Source organism: Platalea leucorodia, assembly GCF_965183815.1.
Source record: "Platalea leucorodia genome assembly, chromosome: 3".
Classification (NCBI taxonomy): domain Eukaryota; kingdom Metazoa; phylum Chordata; class Aves; order Pelecaniformes; family Threskiornithidae; genus Platalea; species Platalea leucorodia.
Window position 1 is genome coordinate 125706183 of NC_138825.1, and position 14477 is coordinate 125720659.

At 39.4% G+C, this 14477-nt stretch overlaps 1 protein-coding gene across 8 annotated transcripts in view; it reads left to right on the top strand.

The window, feature by feature from the left end:
• KIF13B (kinesin family member 13B) overlaps positions 1-14477 on the top strand; it is a 131875-nt gene that overhangs the window by 72996 nt on the left and 44402 nt on the right. For 6 of the 8 annotated variants that reach the window (XM_082305732.1, XM_082305733.1, XM_082305736.1 and 3 more), the window contains 12 exons: positions 804-934; positions 2002-2088; positions 3084-3274; positions 4107-4317; positions 5463-5625; positions 7013-7159; positions 7648-7797; positions 8477-8605; positions 10222-10392; positions 11336-11493; positions 12801-12933; positions 13961-14113. In XM_082305732.1, coding sequence (XP_082161858.1) covers positions 804-934; positions 2002-2088; positions 3084-3274; positions 4107-4317; positions 5463-5625; positions 7013-7159; positions 7648-7797; positions 8477-8605; positions 10222-10392; positions 11336-11493; positions 12801-12933; positions 13961-14113 — 1824 coding nt within the window. The remainder of the gene's footprint in view (positions 1-803; positions 935-2001; positions 2089-3083; positions 3275-4106; positions 4318-5462; positions 5626-7012; positions 7160-7647; positions 7798-8476; positions 8606-10221; positions 10393-11335; positions 11494-12800; positions 12934-13960; positions 14114-14477) is intronic. The other 2 variants (XM_082305734.1, XM_082305735.1) reach the window with 1 other exon arrangement.

Sequence of the window (14477 nt, forward strand, 5' to 3'; positions counted from 1 at the left end):
TTTTTCCTTTTCTAGAGAAAAGCCCATTGCATGGAGGAGGTTTTGTGTGTTTTGATTAAGCTTTATTTTTTTTTTTTTTAATAATGCAAGTTGGTTGGTTGAGAATTTTGCTGTAGAAATCCCCATGTTTTGAAATTCTTTCGATAAAATGACTTACGCCTGTTTTGCCTACACTTCTGAGGCTAAACTCTCTTACTTCTCAGAGTAAATATCTTGCCCGCATTCTCTTTAACGCTGAGCGGCATATGTACTAGTTCTTATAAGCACCAAAGAACAACTTGATCTGACTTACCTAAACTATTGTAGCTATTCCTCAAAAATGACTCAGAGATGCCTAAAAAAGAAACGGATGAACTGGGGCATGTGGGGAGTGATCCTTCCTCTGCCAAATCCCTCAGGCCTCGAGTGCTTCAGGAATTTCCTAAGCCATTGGATGATCTGGATGGAACCTGTGTAGCAGCAGTGGGTCTAACCACCGTGAACCTGTCTTAATTCCTCTTTGAACTCATTTACACTTTTGGCTTCTGCAGCGTCCTGAGGCGCTAAATTCCACAATTAAGTTATAGAAACCTCTTCATCTTCGGATTGAACTGTTGCCTGTGAACTTTCCTGAGTGCTCCCTACTTGTTACTGTAAGACAAAGCGAGGATTTGCTTGCAATGTTTCATTCTCCTTTTTCCCTCTAAGGGAAGTATTGAACAGCTTTCAGATTTTGCGCAAGATATATCCAGAAGGAGAATGGATGAGTTAGAACTAGTGAACTTCTGCAATCCATTGCTAACATCTTAATTAATTTTTCCCAGGAGCACACGTTAATAGGCTCAGACAACTCTCAAGATATCCAGCTGTGTGGAATGGGAATTCTTCCTGAACACTGCATTATAGACATCACCCCAGAAGGACAGGTTATGTTAACACCTCAAAAAAATACTAGGTAAAGGAATAAAATACAGCTCCAGTTGTATAATAATTGTAGTTTTATCTAGTATTTTCTGATTAGCGGTGCAAAAAGATAATTAAAAAATGAACTTTTCCATGTAGTCTGAAGTAAGAAAATTCTACTTCTTGTATCCTGCTTTTACATTTTGTTTTAATTGTCGTCTACCCCTCTGTCAACTCACATCTTTCGTTCCAAAGAGATTTCTCTCAGTGATGGTGTTTGTAGTCTAAGTTTTGAAAGAGAGGATGAGTAAATTGCATATGCTTTCAGCAAGTAGATACTCACTGATTTGCACCTGTGTAGATGTAACTCTATCAAAATTTGAATTAATTTTCTAGGAAATCTGTTGATATGCAAAGAGCTGCTGAAGCGTTTGTTGCTTTATTTGATTAAGTAGCAGTACTTGAAAAGCAGATGGTATATTCAAATTGATCACAAAATGACATGCATCGTCAGCATCTCCAATAATTTGTTAGATACACAAAATCCAAGAATTTCACATTTACCCTGATTTGTAGTTGATCCTGCTTTGAGCAGGAGATTGGGCTGGATGACATCCTGAGATTCCCTTCAACTTTGAGTTATCCTGTAATCCTATTCTCAGACTTAATCTGACTCTGAAATAAAAGTAGTTTCTGATTATTCTAATTAATTTATTGTCTTTAAGCTATTTATATAGCAAAGTTCTCTGATGTCTTATTCAAATGTTTCTATTTTGTGTCTATATTTCAAAGTAGCATGAAAAGTGTTTATTTCCAGTGACATCACCTTTTTTCAGGCCCCTCATTTTTAAGCTCTAATTATACTCCCCAGGCATAGCTGTCGTAATATCTATCCAAAAGTATGGAACTTGATAAGCTTAAGCAATCAAAAGAAGCTGAGTTTGAGGAGTTTATGAAACAGCCCAGGGTAGGTGAATGAAGTTTCTGGGGATATTTTGCCTGTTTGCAATCCATAAACTTGTTCTCCTGCCTTAACTAGTTACAATCAAGAAAGTAGTACTGGAAAAAAAATTAAGCCTTATATAGATGCATTTGCTTTAGATTTTTGCCTTTTCACAGGACATTCGTAAATGGTTCTGCTGTCATGTGTCCTATCCAGCTACATCATGGAGACAGAATACTGTGGGGAAACAACCACTTCTTCAGGTATGAAAGATATTAAAGAAATTGTAAGTTTGCGCCAGCTTTGTTTTATCTTAAGGTATAAGGAAAGATGACAGTGGAGCATTCAGGCTGCAGGAGGCGGCGATTTCTGTTTCACTGGGATTATAAAGGCCATGCTGATTTTTGGCTGTGCTTGAATGCTAGATGTCATAGCAACTGTGCGTGATTTTAGTTTCAGAGCAGTAGGTTGACTTAACTTCTTGTATTTTCAAGGGACTGTAACCTTGCTGCTGAGGACCTTGCTGTTGTTATCAGTACTATTATCTCACTGAAGAGATTTAATTTTTGAGGTAGTAACTTTAACGTGGTTCGGTACCACATTATTATTAAGTTCCATGCTTCCACAGTGAAAATATTACACCCAAGCTTTGACTTGGATAGGTTGCCTTTTGGATTTTGCAGCTAAGGTGTTAGATTTTTGGCCTACGTTACACAGTGATCTGGATCTTACAAGGGCACTGTGTTCTCTGTTCCCTGCGATTCCAGCTCCAACCATACCTGACACCTTCCTGTATCAGACAGAATCACTGGCAGAAGTTTTCTGTGAAAGACTGTATTCTCAAAACCATCTGTGTCTGGTCTGAAATACCTTAAAGATTTAAATAATCATCTAAAACTTAATTGTTTTCTTTTATGCTTGAAAGAAGAATCCACATAAAAAGTGGGATATAATTTCATTATTGCCTCTAAATTATTTGGATATGGGACGACCGAAAAAATTCATCGTTATCTAAACGATATGATTAGTAATATCAGGTACTCTCTATTATTAGAGTGTAGAACGGATTCGTTAGATCGCCTTGAACTCCCCTGTTGACCCTGAGGAAAACGACACTCACAGGAGATCAACAAATTTTGAATAGGGAAAAATCTACCGATTTGGATAATCTACTTAATTTTAATAATTTTGGAAAGCAACCCTTTGTTTTGAAGTTGAGCAATTAATAGTTCTTTAAAAATTTTCCTCTTATTTAAAGGTTGAATTTGCCAAAGAAGAAGAAGAAGGCAGATCATGAGGATGAAGAGCGAGACAACTCTATGAAGTGCAGTAATAGTGTGGAGCAGCTGGACATAGACGGAGACAATTCCAGTGAAGTGTCTAGTGAGATTAACTTCAGCTATGAGTATGCCCAGATGGAAGTCACTATGAAGGCGCTTGGTAGTAATGGTAAGAAGCAACAGAAATTATTGGAAATAGGTACAGAATATGAGGTTACGTCTTCAGGGACTCTTAACCACAGACGACTTCTCTTGTAACTTCCTACTGGAGAATTTTTCTTGTGAATGACTCATCATAGCCATTTTAGCACTTGAGGGGGGAAAAAGAAACCACCACAGAATGTTTTGTTTGGCAGTTCTTGTTGAGGAAAAAGCCAAAACTGGAGTATTGGTGGGACTGCAGCCTCAAGTCAGTGTTTTCACTTTGTTGTTTATTTTTCTTGTGTTATGTCTCACTCGGGTATTAACTGTAGTGATTTCTATCTCTGAAACCATGTTCCTTAGTTTTTGTGGTCTTATGTAGCTGTCCCAGAATGGCATTATTTTGCGAAACAGGAGGAAGTTTTTTTTCAGCTTGGTCTTTCCCTTTTCTCAGTTCTCTTAAATCATCCATCCAGTCTGTTCTGTAGATGTTTATTTTACTCCACAGTTCAGCAGCATTCTTTTAATATGCATTACAGCAAAAATACAATCTCTTGCCCCTTTTATATGCTAACTATGTGTACTCTCTAGGATGTTCTTCACCACGGATTTCAGTGGCTACTGCAGTCCCTAATGTGGATAACTGCAGATATAGAATGGAGAAGGGAAGTACCAAATCTTAGTAATTTGTGCTCAAGGTCATACAGCATATCCGTAGCAGAAGATGGGAAGGATCTCGTATTTCCAAGTCCATTGTCTCTGCCCCATATTCATTACGTGATTGTTTCCATTTAATTTTATGGTCACCAGGTATTTGACCCCCAGAAGTACTAGCTTCTTTGTTTTCACCATCTGCTTAGATCCAATGCAGTCAATCTTGCAAAGCCTGGAGCAGCAACACGAAGAGGAGAAGAGATCTGCGCTTGAACGACAGAGACTGATGTATGAACATGAACTGGAGCAATTGCGAAGGCGATTGTCGCCAGAGAAGCAGCATTTCCGCAGCATGGACAGGTTCTCCTTCCATTCTCCCAGCGCTCAGCAGCGCTTACGGCAGTGGGCGGAGGAGAGGTGGGTAATCAAATCTGACCGTCAAGAGTGTTCATTTAAAGGTCTTCAGCGCTGGTGAATTTTGCAAGATTTGAATTGCATTGCGCGCCTCTGCCAGATTTCTGAGAGGACTCCTGCGGGGGGTTGGGGAGGACAGAGCAAAAATATTAGTGTAAGAACAACCAGACCTATAATGCTAGAAAAGATGAGAAAGAATGAGTGCCTGCTTTGTCATTAAGGAGAAACTATCCTGATTGGTAACAAATTTGACTAAAAACGATATGGTTGGAAGAAATTTTGGGACTCCTATATGAGTTTGTTCTTCTGTGGATCGTGACTCAGCTGCTGGAAGGTTGTTTTTTCCTCTTGATTCACATCCATCTGTCTGACCTGGACAGGTCTTGGCAACCAGAATAGTGCAGAAATAAAAGGGAATAAGAGGATGATACAAAGAATTTTGATCCAGAGCATTGCAAAAACTGTTTAATAACCACAGAGGGGCCACTGGCCTCTTTGCCTCTTCCTAGGCAGTTCAACTGAGGTTATTTACTTCAGCCTCTAAATCATCCTTTCCAGTATTACTGTCAAAAGGAGCAGCTGCAGGAGGAAGATGAAACGTACCCTAAAATAACGAGTGTGGTAAAGACATTGTAATGAGAAAATACAAATCTAATTTATATGGCTAGAGAAGCAACTTTTGAAATAGAAAATATTTGAGACAGTCAAATAGTTGTTAGCTGTGTGTCTGGAATATTTTGTGGTACCCGATTGCTGTGCTGCACAGTTGGTGCTCTCTCACGCTTGCCAGGAAGGCCAGTGAGCAAGTGGGTCATGGTGTCTGAATAAATCTTCCTCTGTAAGGTGGAACATCCACATCTGTGGTGGGGAAACTCTGGAATAAGCTGCACAAGAGCTGACTGTTCAGCAGATGCATGGAGAAGTCTCTGAAGCCAGCAGTATGCTAATGTTCATACTGCTAAATTAATGCAGATAATCTTTTTTTTTCCTTCCCAGAAGAAATGCAATTTAATTTGCCTGATCTTTGTGTTAAAAAGCTGAAGGTTAAGACTCCTTCTTGTCAAATGATCGTTTGTTTTGCACTCAGTTTTAATACTTGAATGTGCCATCATTTTTTCTGTCTCACCCTCCAAATCCCCTTCTTTTAGAGAAGAAATGTTGACCCACAGCCTGAGAAAGCTGCGAGAGCAGATTGTTAAAGCCAATCTGTATGTGAGAGAAGCCAGTTTTATCGGAGAGGAATTGGACAAGAGGACAGAGTATAAAGTTACCCTCCAGATCCCAGCTTCAAGCCTTAACGCTAACAGTAAGGTAAGGTAGCCCTAATGGAACTAAATCATTGTTCAGTAAGTTTGCCCCTCAGCGTTCATATTTGTCGTATTCTGACTTTAATGGTCTAGATGGTTTGCCTGTCTATTCATGTGCATTAAACAAGGCTCTGTTAGTGCATGCTACATCCTTGTCTTATTTTGTTACCATGAAAGTCTTATAATGTGCTAGCTTACTGATAAATGTTATGGTGCAAGACCTTTCCACTGGTGAAGTTCACGCTTGCTTCTGTTGCAGAGTGATAAAATCTGTGCAGGTTAGGTAACCTCTATTTCGAGTATTTACCATCACCTTGTGGACATTTGGCTTTACATCATCCCAGTGAGTTGAGAAAATGCTGTCATCCTCATTGTTGTTTAGTCTGGAGAAGAGGAGACCTTGTTGCTCTCTGCAACGGCCTGAAAGGAGGCTGGAGCCGGGGGGGTCGGTCTCTGCTCCCCAGGAACAAGCGATGGGACGAGAGGGAACGGCCTCAAGCTGCGCCAGGGCAGGGTTGGGTTGGGTATTGGGAAAAACTTCTTCCCCCAAAGGGCTGTCAGGGCCTGGCCCAGGCTGCCCAGGGCAGGGGCTGAGTCCCCATCCCTGGGGGGATTTAAAAGCCGGGGAGATGTGGTGCTGAGGGACATGGGTTAGTGGTGGGCTTGGCAGTGCTGGGTTAAGGGTTGGACTCAATGATCTTAAAGGTCTTTTCCAACCTTAATGATTCTATAATTCTATGATTCATTGTAGAAGGAGGAACTGGAGCAGAGAGGATTTGGATGATTTGTTCCAGGCATCTTAGAAATTTTGGAAGGAGAGAACTGAACCCAAGACTTCCATGTCTCAGGCTGGCTACCGAAGCTGGCTTATTATTTCTGTTCTTGAAGTCAGCTCAATATTTGATGATAGTCAGGCTGTCATTAGTACAGTAGATGTATTTTATTCCAGGATTAGAATCTTTATCAATTGCTTTAAAGCAATTTGCAGTCTTCTGGCACATCTAGAAACAGGATGGTGAGGAGGGTTAAGTGTCTGCACTAGTTGAAAGTTGCAGACAGTAGTAACCTTAGCTGGAACTCCAGGCCTGCTGTAACTTGAGGATATTTGTAAAATGCTTAAATGTTCGTATTTGTAACACTTATGTAAGGTGAAAATCCACGGAAACTAGTGCCTGTAGCTGTGATTAGACTTTGCAGTTAAACTGAACACGAATATGCTGTGACAGCCGAACTCAGTCTGTCACACTTGAATTTGGTTGCTCAAGCTAGGATAAAAAAAGAACAAAATCCAAACTTTTCCCAAAGATGTTCTCAGTTTTTTATTGTTTTAAACTATTTTTTCATTGTTGTGACACAAATTCCTTATTGATAGCTCTTTAATTGTTTTGCAGAGAGGCGCAATTCTCAGTGAGCCTGCTATTCAGGTGAGAAGGAAAGGGAAAGGCAAACAGATTTGGTCACTGGAAAAGCTGGAGAATCGCCTGGTAGATATGAGGGATCTTTACCAGGAATGGAAAGACTGTGAGGAAGACAACACAGTAAGTAAAAATTACTCCAGTGTTGTGCTGATAGAATTACATGCCTGTTGATTTTTTTTGTTTAAGTAGATGTGAGAAAATCTTTGGGAGGGGGTAGGGGATATGCAGAGATAAGTTTTCCTGAGCTTTTGCTTTTCTTAGTACTGAAGTGAATCTTCAGCATTTCATTAACCCTTATCTTGTCACTTTGATGCTGGTTTGCATGCATAGTTTGGTGACCAAACTGAACATGTAACAGGAAGCAGTAAGTAAACACAACAGGAGTTGATTTTCAGGCTGACTTCTCTGGATCTGACGACGTTAAAGAGAACTTGCTGAGGACAGGCCTTAGGCTCAGTCCAAAGTAAAATTCAAGCTTCCATTCTTCTTGTGATCTAATCTAGCCTCTTGCTTGAGTCCTTTTTTCTTTTGTTAGGCTGGTTGCGCAACACTGAAAACTGTTTCATGAAAAGTTTATTTTTCTTACATTATTCTGAATTTGATTGAAGGTGATGAGGGCTTACTTCAGGCGAGCTGATCCATTCTACGATGAGCAGGAAAACCACAGCCTTATCGGAGTAGCCAATGTTTTTCTTGAGTGCCTGTTCTATGATGTGAAGCTACAATATGCTGTTCCAATCATCAATCAGAAGGGAGAGGTTTGTCATTCTTCTATAATCTATCCTTACTCAACTGTTTAATTACAGCCTGTGGATCTTATTACCAGTATATAGTAGATATTTTCCAGTTTCATGTGCACGAGCTCTTTGCTAACAATTTGGAATTATGCAAATCCCATAATAACTTACTAGAGTTGTTTAGACAGCTCTGAATTCCAGCAGAGTGACCGTGAAAGGAGAAAGCTTTGTGAGCACCTTTCTAAGCGAAGCAGCCCAAAATAAATACTTAGCAGAACGCATATGAGCTATAGCTCCACTGCCTTTCACTGACTGCCATCAAGAATAGGCTCTTAAATATATACTGTAAGAACAACTTCAAAGGCAGCTAGAGCATAGCAGGCAACATTCTCTGTGCTCTGTATCACACGTACGCTTTGCAGACTCTAGAGGCTGCTGTGAAGGTGAGTGAGATTGCAGTGTGCTGTTCCCAAAGTCACTCTAGTGGCTGATTTCTTTCTGTTTTTACAACAGAGGCTCTTTGGTTCTTGCTCCAAAGAATTCTTCATCTGGTGCAACAAATGCACAGTGCAAAACAATAAAAAGAAATAAAATGTTGTCTGCTTACAGACTGGAAACAGCAGGAGTTGTAGTTACCTGAAAGGGGATGATCCTGTCACGGTTTTCTGGTGCACAATAATTCTTAATCCTTTCTTATCAGGTATCAGGTCGTCTTCACGTTGAAGTTGTTCGAGTGAGTGGAGAGATAGACGACAGGTTGGTTGGAGGCGAGGATAGTCCAGACTATTTGAATGAAAATGACGTTCAGGAGAGAAAACTCGTCTGCCAGGTGAGTTCCAGATATATCCCAACCTCTGAGCAACCTTCTCTCTTTCCATCCCAAGTCTTCAAATAAAGAAGTCCCTGATGCATTGGCTTCTGGACGTTAGATGTCTCTTTGCAACTTCATGTGCCGTGTTCGCTTCCACTATTCACCTACGCAGGCAGGTTCCCATCTTTAGACTCATTGACTCTATGAAACTGTGTTGATGTTTCAGAATTTTAAAAAAAGAAAAAAGTGCAAATAATTTAGCTGTACCTAATCATTCAGTTGTATGTACAGAGTTTAATACTTTCGCTGTATGTGTTTTCATGGCCTTGTGTAATTTCCTGGTGCCCAGCGTTTGTCTTGAAGTGCTGCTGTGTGGTCTTCTCTCACAATATTTTGTTTCTTGAGTGGCTGAAATAAGACAAGCGAACTAGATGGTTTTTTGTTCCTTTCAATCTCCATGATTTTTTTTTTAAAGTCTGCAAGGTATTCATTAAACTATATTTATATGTATATGCATACAATCTTACCCCAGGCAGTTTATTGTAGTCTTGGAAGCCATGGAAGATCTGTGCACTAGGATTGGAGCTACAATATCTAATTCAAAAGGAGTCACAGAATCTGATAAACTCCCGTGGTTCTGTGAATGATTCTTCCTCAATATTTCTCTCTCTATAAACATTCAATATTTTGTGAAATATATGCAGGTGTGTTTATTATTTCTAATAATAAAAGGAAAGTTAGCAGGAAGGATTTACTAGCAGTTCTGTGCTGTAATAAAATGCAAGATAGGCCAAGCTACAGATAAGAAAAGAGGGAGGCAAAAAGCCCTGGAGGGAGTGGAACCCCAACTTTTGCTAGTTTCTGGACAATATGAATAATTTGGGGGCAACTGTACTCTTTTCCACTTCTTATCCTGTCCCATGGAGCTCCATGTGCTTGCAAGTGGTATGGGGCCGTGTTGCAGGAAACGCCCTGTCCTGAGGATCCTGAGTGGTGCCTTACCATAGGAGTCTAACTCAGCAGAACTTAATTTGACAAATGGCAAATAGAAGTTTATTAAATAATATGGTTAATATGATGGCTTTGTCTAGATAGGAAGGTGCATTCAAAACATTTTCCTTCTATTTGTCCTCGATTTTTTTTTTTTTTTTTTTTTCGAAAAGGGGACAGGCTACTTTTGTATTGTTGGGGGTGTTACTGTATTGTTTCTAGAATCAAAGAATAAGGACAAGGATTTTGCAGAATAAAGGACCCAGTTTTTGTAGAAGTATGAAATTTTTTATGTAGTTTTTGCAGAAGTATGAAATTTTTATTGTATTCCTCTTCAGTGCATCTCACCATTAAAAATGAACAAAATGTTTTGGTGCGTTTGTAAAATTCATACCTTTACCTTTCACTCCCAAGAAATGAGCCTGGTGACATCTAGTGGCAATGGTCAGCTGATGCGCTCAAAATATTGTCTCCAATGTACATCGATGCAGAAATTCGTATTTTGTAAAGTTTTTTGGTTTGCTCCTTCCTTTTTTTGTTACCCTTTACAGTGGAACAGAATAATGTTGTTCTAACAGAAGACATTTTTAGTTCTGTGCCTAATGAATAAGTGCTTTTTCTTCGTTTCTCATCTCTTTTTCTAGATTAAAATACTTCAGGCTACAGGTTTGCCACAGCACCTCTCCAACTTTGTGTTCTGCAAATACACGTTCTGGGATCAACTGGAGCCAGTTATTGTTGCACCTGAGATGGATCCTTCCTTATCTTCCATCAGCAAGGAGCCACGGTGCATGGTTGTCTTCGATCACTGCAATGTAATTTTTTTTCTCTTTTGTTAGTGAAACTGTAGGCAGAAAAAAACAGGTTTATTCTTGCACAGCAGTTGCCTCTTTGCTCTCATTATTGTACTTTGTGAGGCTGATACCCTAATTCCATTTTTAATAAGAACTTGAAACATCTTCAGGGTCCATATAAGTTTGATTACACTACAGTGTTCACTTGTACAAAAGTCACAGAAGGTGAAGAAGTGGATTAATAAGGGAAAGCGATCTGTTCAGCAGAGAAGCTTATGTTGGAGTTTAGCCACAGTAAAAATGCCGCTGAGTGTGAATGGAAGAGTGATATCCATCTGAGTACATTTGATGTCCGTACCTGAGCTGATCGCTCTACACTCTGATGTAATGGAGAGAAATGTCACAGTCCTGGGAGACGCCGCCTGTTATCCTGATGTAGATGTTGAAGTTAGGTCGTGTATCTTGGAACAGACTCTTTCTTCCTAGTGACGTTCGAGCAACTGTCTGAGTGGAGGCACCTTTAATAGAGATACCTAGAGTCAGCTTAGATGAATGGCAGCCAATCAGCTGAGTTCTCATCTTGTTCTTTCTATCGTTTGTCATTACACTGAGCAATTTATTCCACTTATCATTTGTAAAATAGATATAATACCTTCTGATGAGTTTTGATTTTCTGATTCTGAACATTAGAACATATAATTTTTTTGAACCGTTAGATCAGGACTTGGAACAGCATGCGGTCATTTTTCAGCTCTTTATAGACTTTAATCTTCAGCAAATCATGTATCTTTGCCTTGCCTCCTGATTTTACAAACTGAGGTGACAGTTCTTCCTTTCCTCTATCTTGTGTCTTGGGGACCAGGGTGACTTTACTACATGCTTATATGAAAGCCAAGACAGTAAATCTCTAAGCCTAAGTCATTGGGTAGTCGCAGTCATCAACCAATTTGTCGCTTACATACAGGAAGTTTCTGTAAATATTTCTGAAGACTTCATGGAACATCTTTATGATGGTGCTTTGGCAATTGAAGTATATGGGCACAAGCAGAGTGATGACCGCAAAAATCCAGCCCTGTGGGATCTGGGAATAATTCAAGCCAAAACACGCAGCCTTCGTGACAGGTAAATATGGAAAATAGATCCTTGGTTGAGAATTTTGGAAAATCACTGTCTGAGGTGCCCAATTTTGAAGTAGGTTTGGGCTAAGCAGTCAAATTTTGAACTGAAGACAACTGAACATGTGTTTGAGACTGTATCTATTAGACTGCTATAAATAGACTCTGCCTATTGGAAAAACACCATGCAATGTGTCAGTAGGCTTTAAAAAAGTGAAAGAGAAGAAATGCCCATCTCTGTTTCAAATTAAAAGTGGCAAAAATTGAAGGACTTTGAAGTCCTTTTTATTTAGGCAAATTCAAGTGCATAAGTCGTGTTTTACAAAAGAGCAAGCTGATTCCTTTATATTGTTATGCTAGTCTGCGCCAGAAAGAGCTATCAAGTCTAAACCAGCAAGATGGTTGCTCTGACGGTACGCTGATATATTTATTCAAGGTCTGACTCCAGTTCGTTCTTGGCCATGCAATGTCGTCACTGTAGTGCTTCCATTGGAAGAGCTACATTGCTAATTACTTCAATTGGAGTAAATATGCAACAGTATGGTAATTTAGACTGAAGGGGGCTGCTTTTTTGCTGGCAGCTGTTTGTTGTCCTCAAAGTAAGCTTAGTAGTATTTTCTTAAATGTAAGTTGTTTTGCCTCTCCAATTAGAAGGCAGCTCTGCACCTTAGTTTATTGGCAGTTATTTCTCTTTTTACTTCCAGCCTAAGCTGGTGTTGAGCATGGTGACTATTAAGCTGTATATAGGGAAGTTTAAAAGAAAAGTCAGAAAAATACGGCAAAAAGAAGATGGAAAAAGGATGTTATAAAATAGTGAGTTACGTTTGGTAGCTGAGTAGTAAGTACCTCCTTCCTTTTTAATTTTGAGGCACGATGAAAGTGGCCATTTCTTATGTAAGCTCTTAGAAGAATTGGAGAGAAGGCAGCAGCATGAAAAAGTTCAGTGCCCTGAATCTCGAAAGCTTGTGAGACAACATCGTATTTCATTCTGCTGTCTTCTGTATGAATCTGATTGCACTGACAACATTGGGCTTCTGTGGCAGTAGTTGAGACCAGAGCTTAAATGTTAGAACCTAGCGGAATTGGTTTTCATATTGGAATAAAGAAAAGGCTTATTTTTAATGTTTGACTAAAATAGTTGTCAGTAAAATTTATAAGCACTGCACAACTAGTAACCCTATATAGTCGCAAATGGTGCATCTGTTGAATTGTTCTTTGCTTCTACAATCTGCAGTCTGAGCTAATGCTTTGGTTTTTCTTTCTTTTGGAAAAACAAAACAAAACAAAAAAAACAGCATTTGACGTGTTTTGCAGGTGGAGTGAAGTAACCCGAAAAGTAGAACTCTGGGTTCAAATTCTAGAGCTGAATGAGAATGGGGAATACTGCCCAGTTGAGGTGATTCCTGCCAAGGATGTGTGCACAGGAGGCATCTTCCAGCTCAGACAGGTAAGGTGGCATGTGCAGGATTTCAGCTGTGAAAAAAACCTCCGGAAAGCTAAGAAGCTTCTATTTGGGTACGGTAAAGGGTCGGTGTCCAAGGAACCGTCAAGCTTAGACACAAAACGTGATATTGTGTAAAACAGACATAAAGTGGAAGAAAGTGGAGTCCCTCTGTGTTTTGTGAAACTGCCAGTGTGCATAAACTCAGATGTAAAGGTGATCAAAGGCTTACCTGTCATCTTTTTGCTATGTTCTGTTGCTGTTCTGTGATAGCACCTGGTAGAAAGGACATCAGTCTCGACTGAACTTAGTTATTTTTTAAAGAAGTCCAGAGTTCCCCTTTATTTGATCCTTCCAGCCAACCACTCCTTTGTTCTTTGAATTCTACACGCATTAAATTGTTAATGCTTAACTGAGCAGTTAACATTTTTAAGCGATAAGCTATTGCCCAGAGAACACTAGGAATTAGTTAAAGTTAGATACAGGCTGTACCTCTGAACTCCCCAACTCCTTTCATTTTTTTTAATTTCTTAATGTTTTTTCCCCTACGGGTTTTACTAAAGAACAGTTAACTTTGCTGCATTGATAGCATCAGTGGGTAAGAATTTTCAGCCAAGGAGACCAGAGTCAGGAGGAGTTCACTGAAATTCCAGTAGCTTACCAAATTAGACTATTTTCTTTCCTCTTTTGTAGGTGGGGAAGAGATCCTATTTTCCACCTTCAGAAGTATTAAAAATAAAATCCTATAAGTGTATGTTTTGAAAACCCTCCAGAAAAGTAAACTGAGGAGTTGCTGAATGCTTAACCTTTTTTTCTGTAAATACATAAATCCTGTAAACATAAATCCTTGCAACAGAAGAGGTATCTCTTGAACACTGGGTCATTGAGATTCCAGTACTCACCACTTTGTTCTTCATAAAATACAAATAGACTGTTACTTGCAAGTGACTGCCAGTAGAGGTCTCTCTGTGATTAAGCTTTCAGCATTTTATAGTCCTTTTTCCCAAGCATTTCAAATTGTTCTTTTGGGCAGGGGCAATCTCGACGAATTCAGGTTGAAGTGAGATCTGTACAGGAATCTGGGACCTTGCCACTGATGGAGGAATCAATATTATCTGTTGGAATTGGCTGTGTTCAAATAAAACATATCAAGTCACAAAAAGGACCTGAAAATTATCCGGTAAGAGTCTGAATATTTCCCGTCAGCTATGGCTATTTCCAAGACATGTAAAAGCATAAAGTGATATCCTAAGTTTGTTACAGTTGGAGGCAACTCCATTCATTTCAAGTTTCAGTTTGGTTTGGGAGGATATTTTTTTGAACCTACTTAAACTTATAAAGCAATGTCAAGAAGAATTGTCAGAATTGCTTTGACGGTGGTTTTAGGGATTATTCAGGATAGTTTAACTCTGTCTTTCAGATAGTGTTGTGGATGATCTTCCTCTTAATCAAAAATCATTTTCCATGGCAAAAATAATATTTGTAAGACTACCTTCTGTCTCTCTTCTGGTTTGGTTTTGTTTTGTTTTGTATTTCCCCCCCCCCCCATC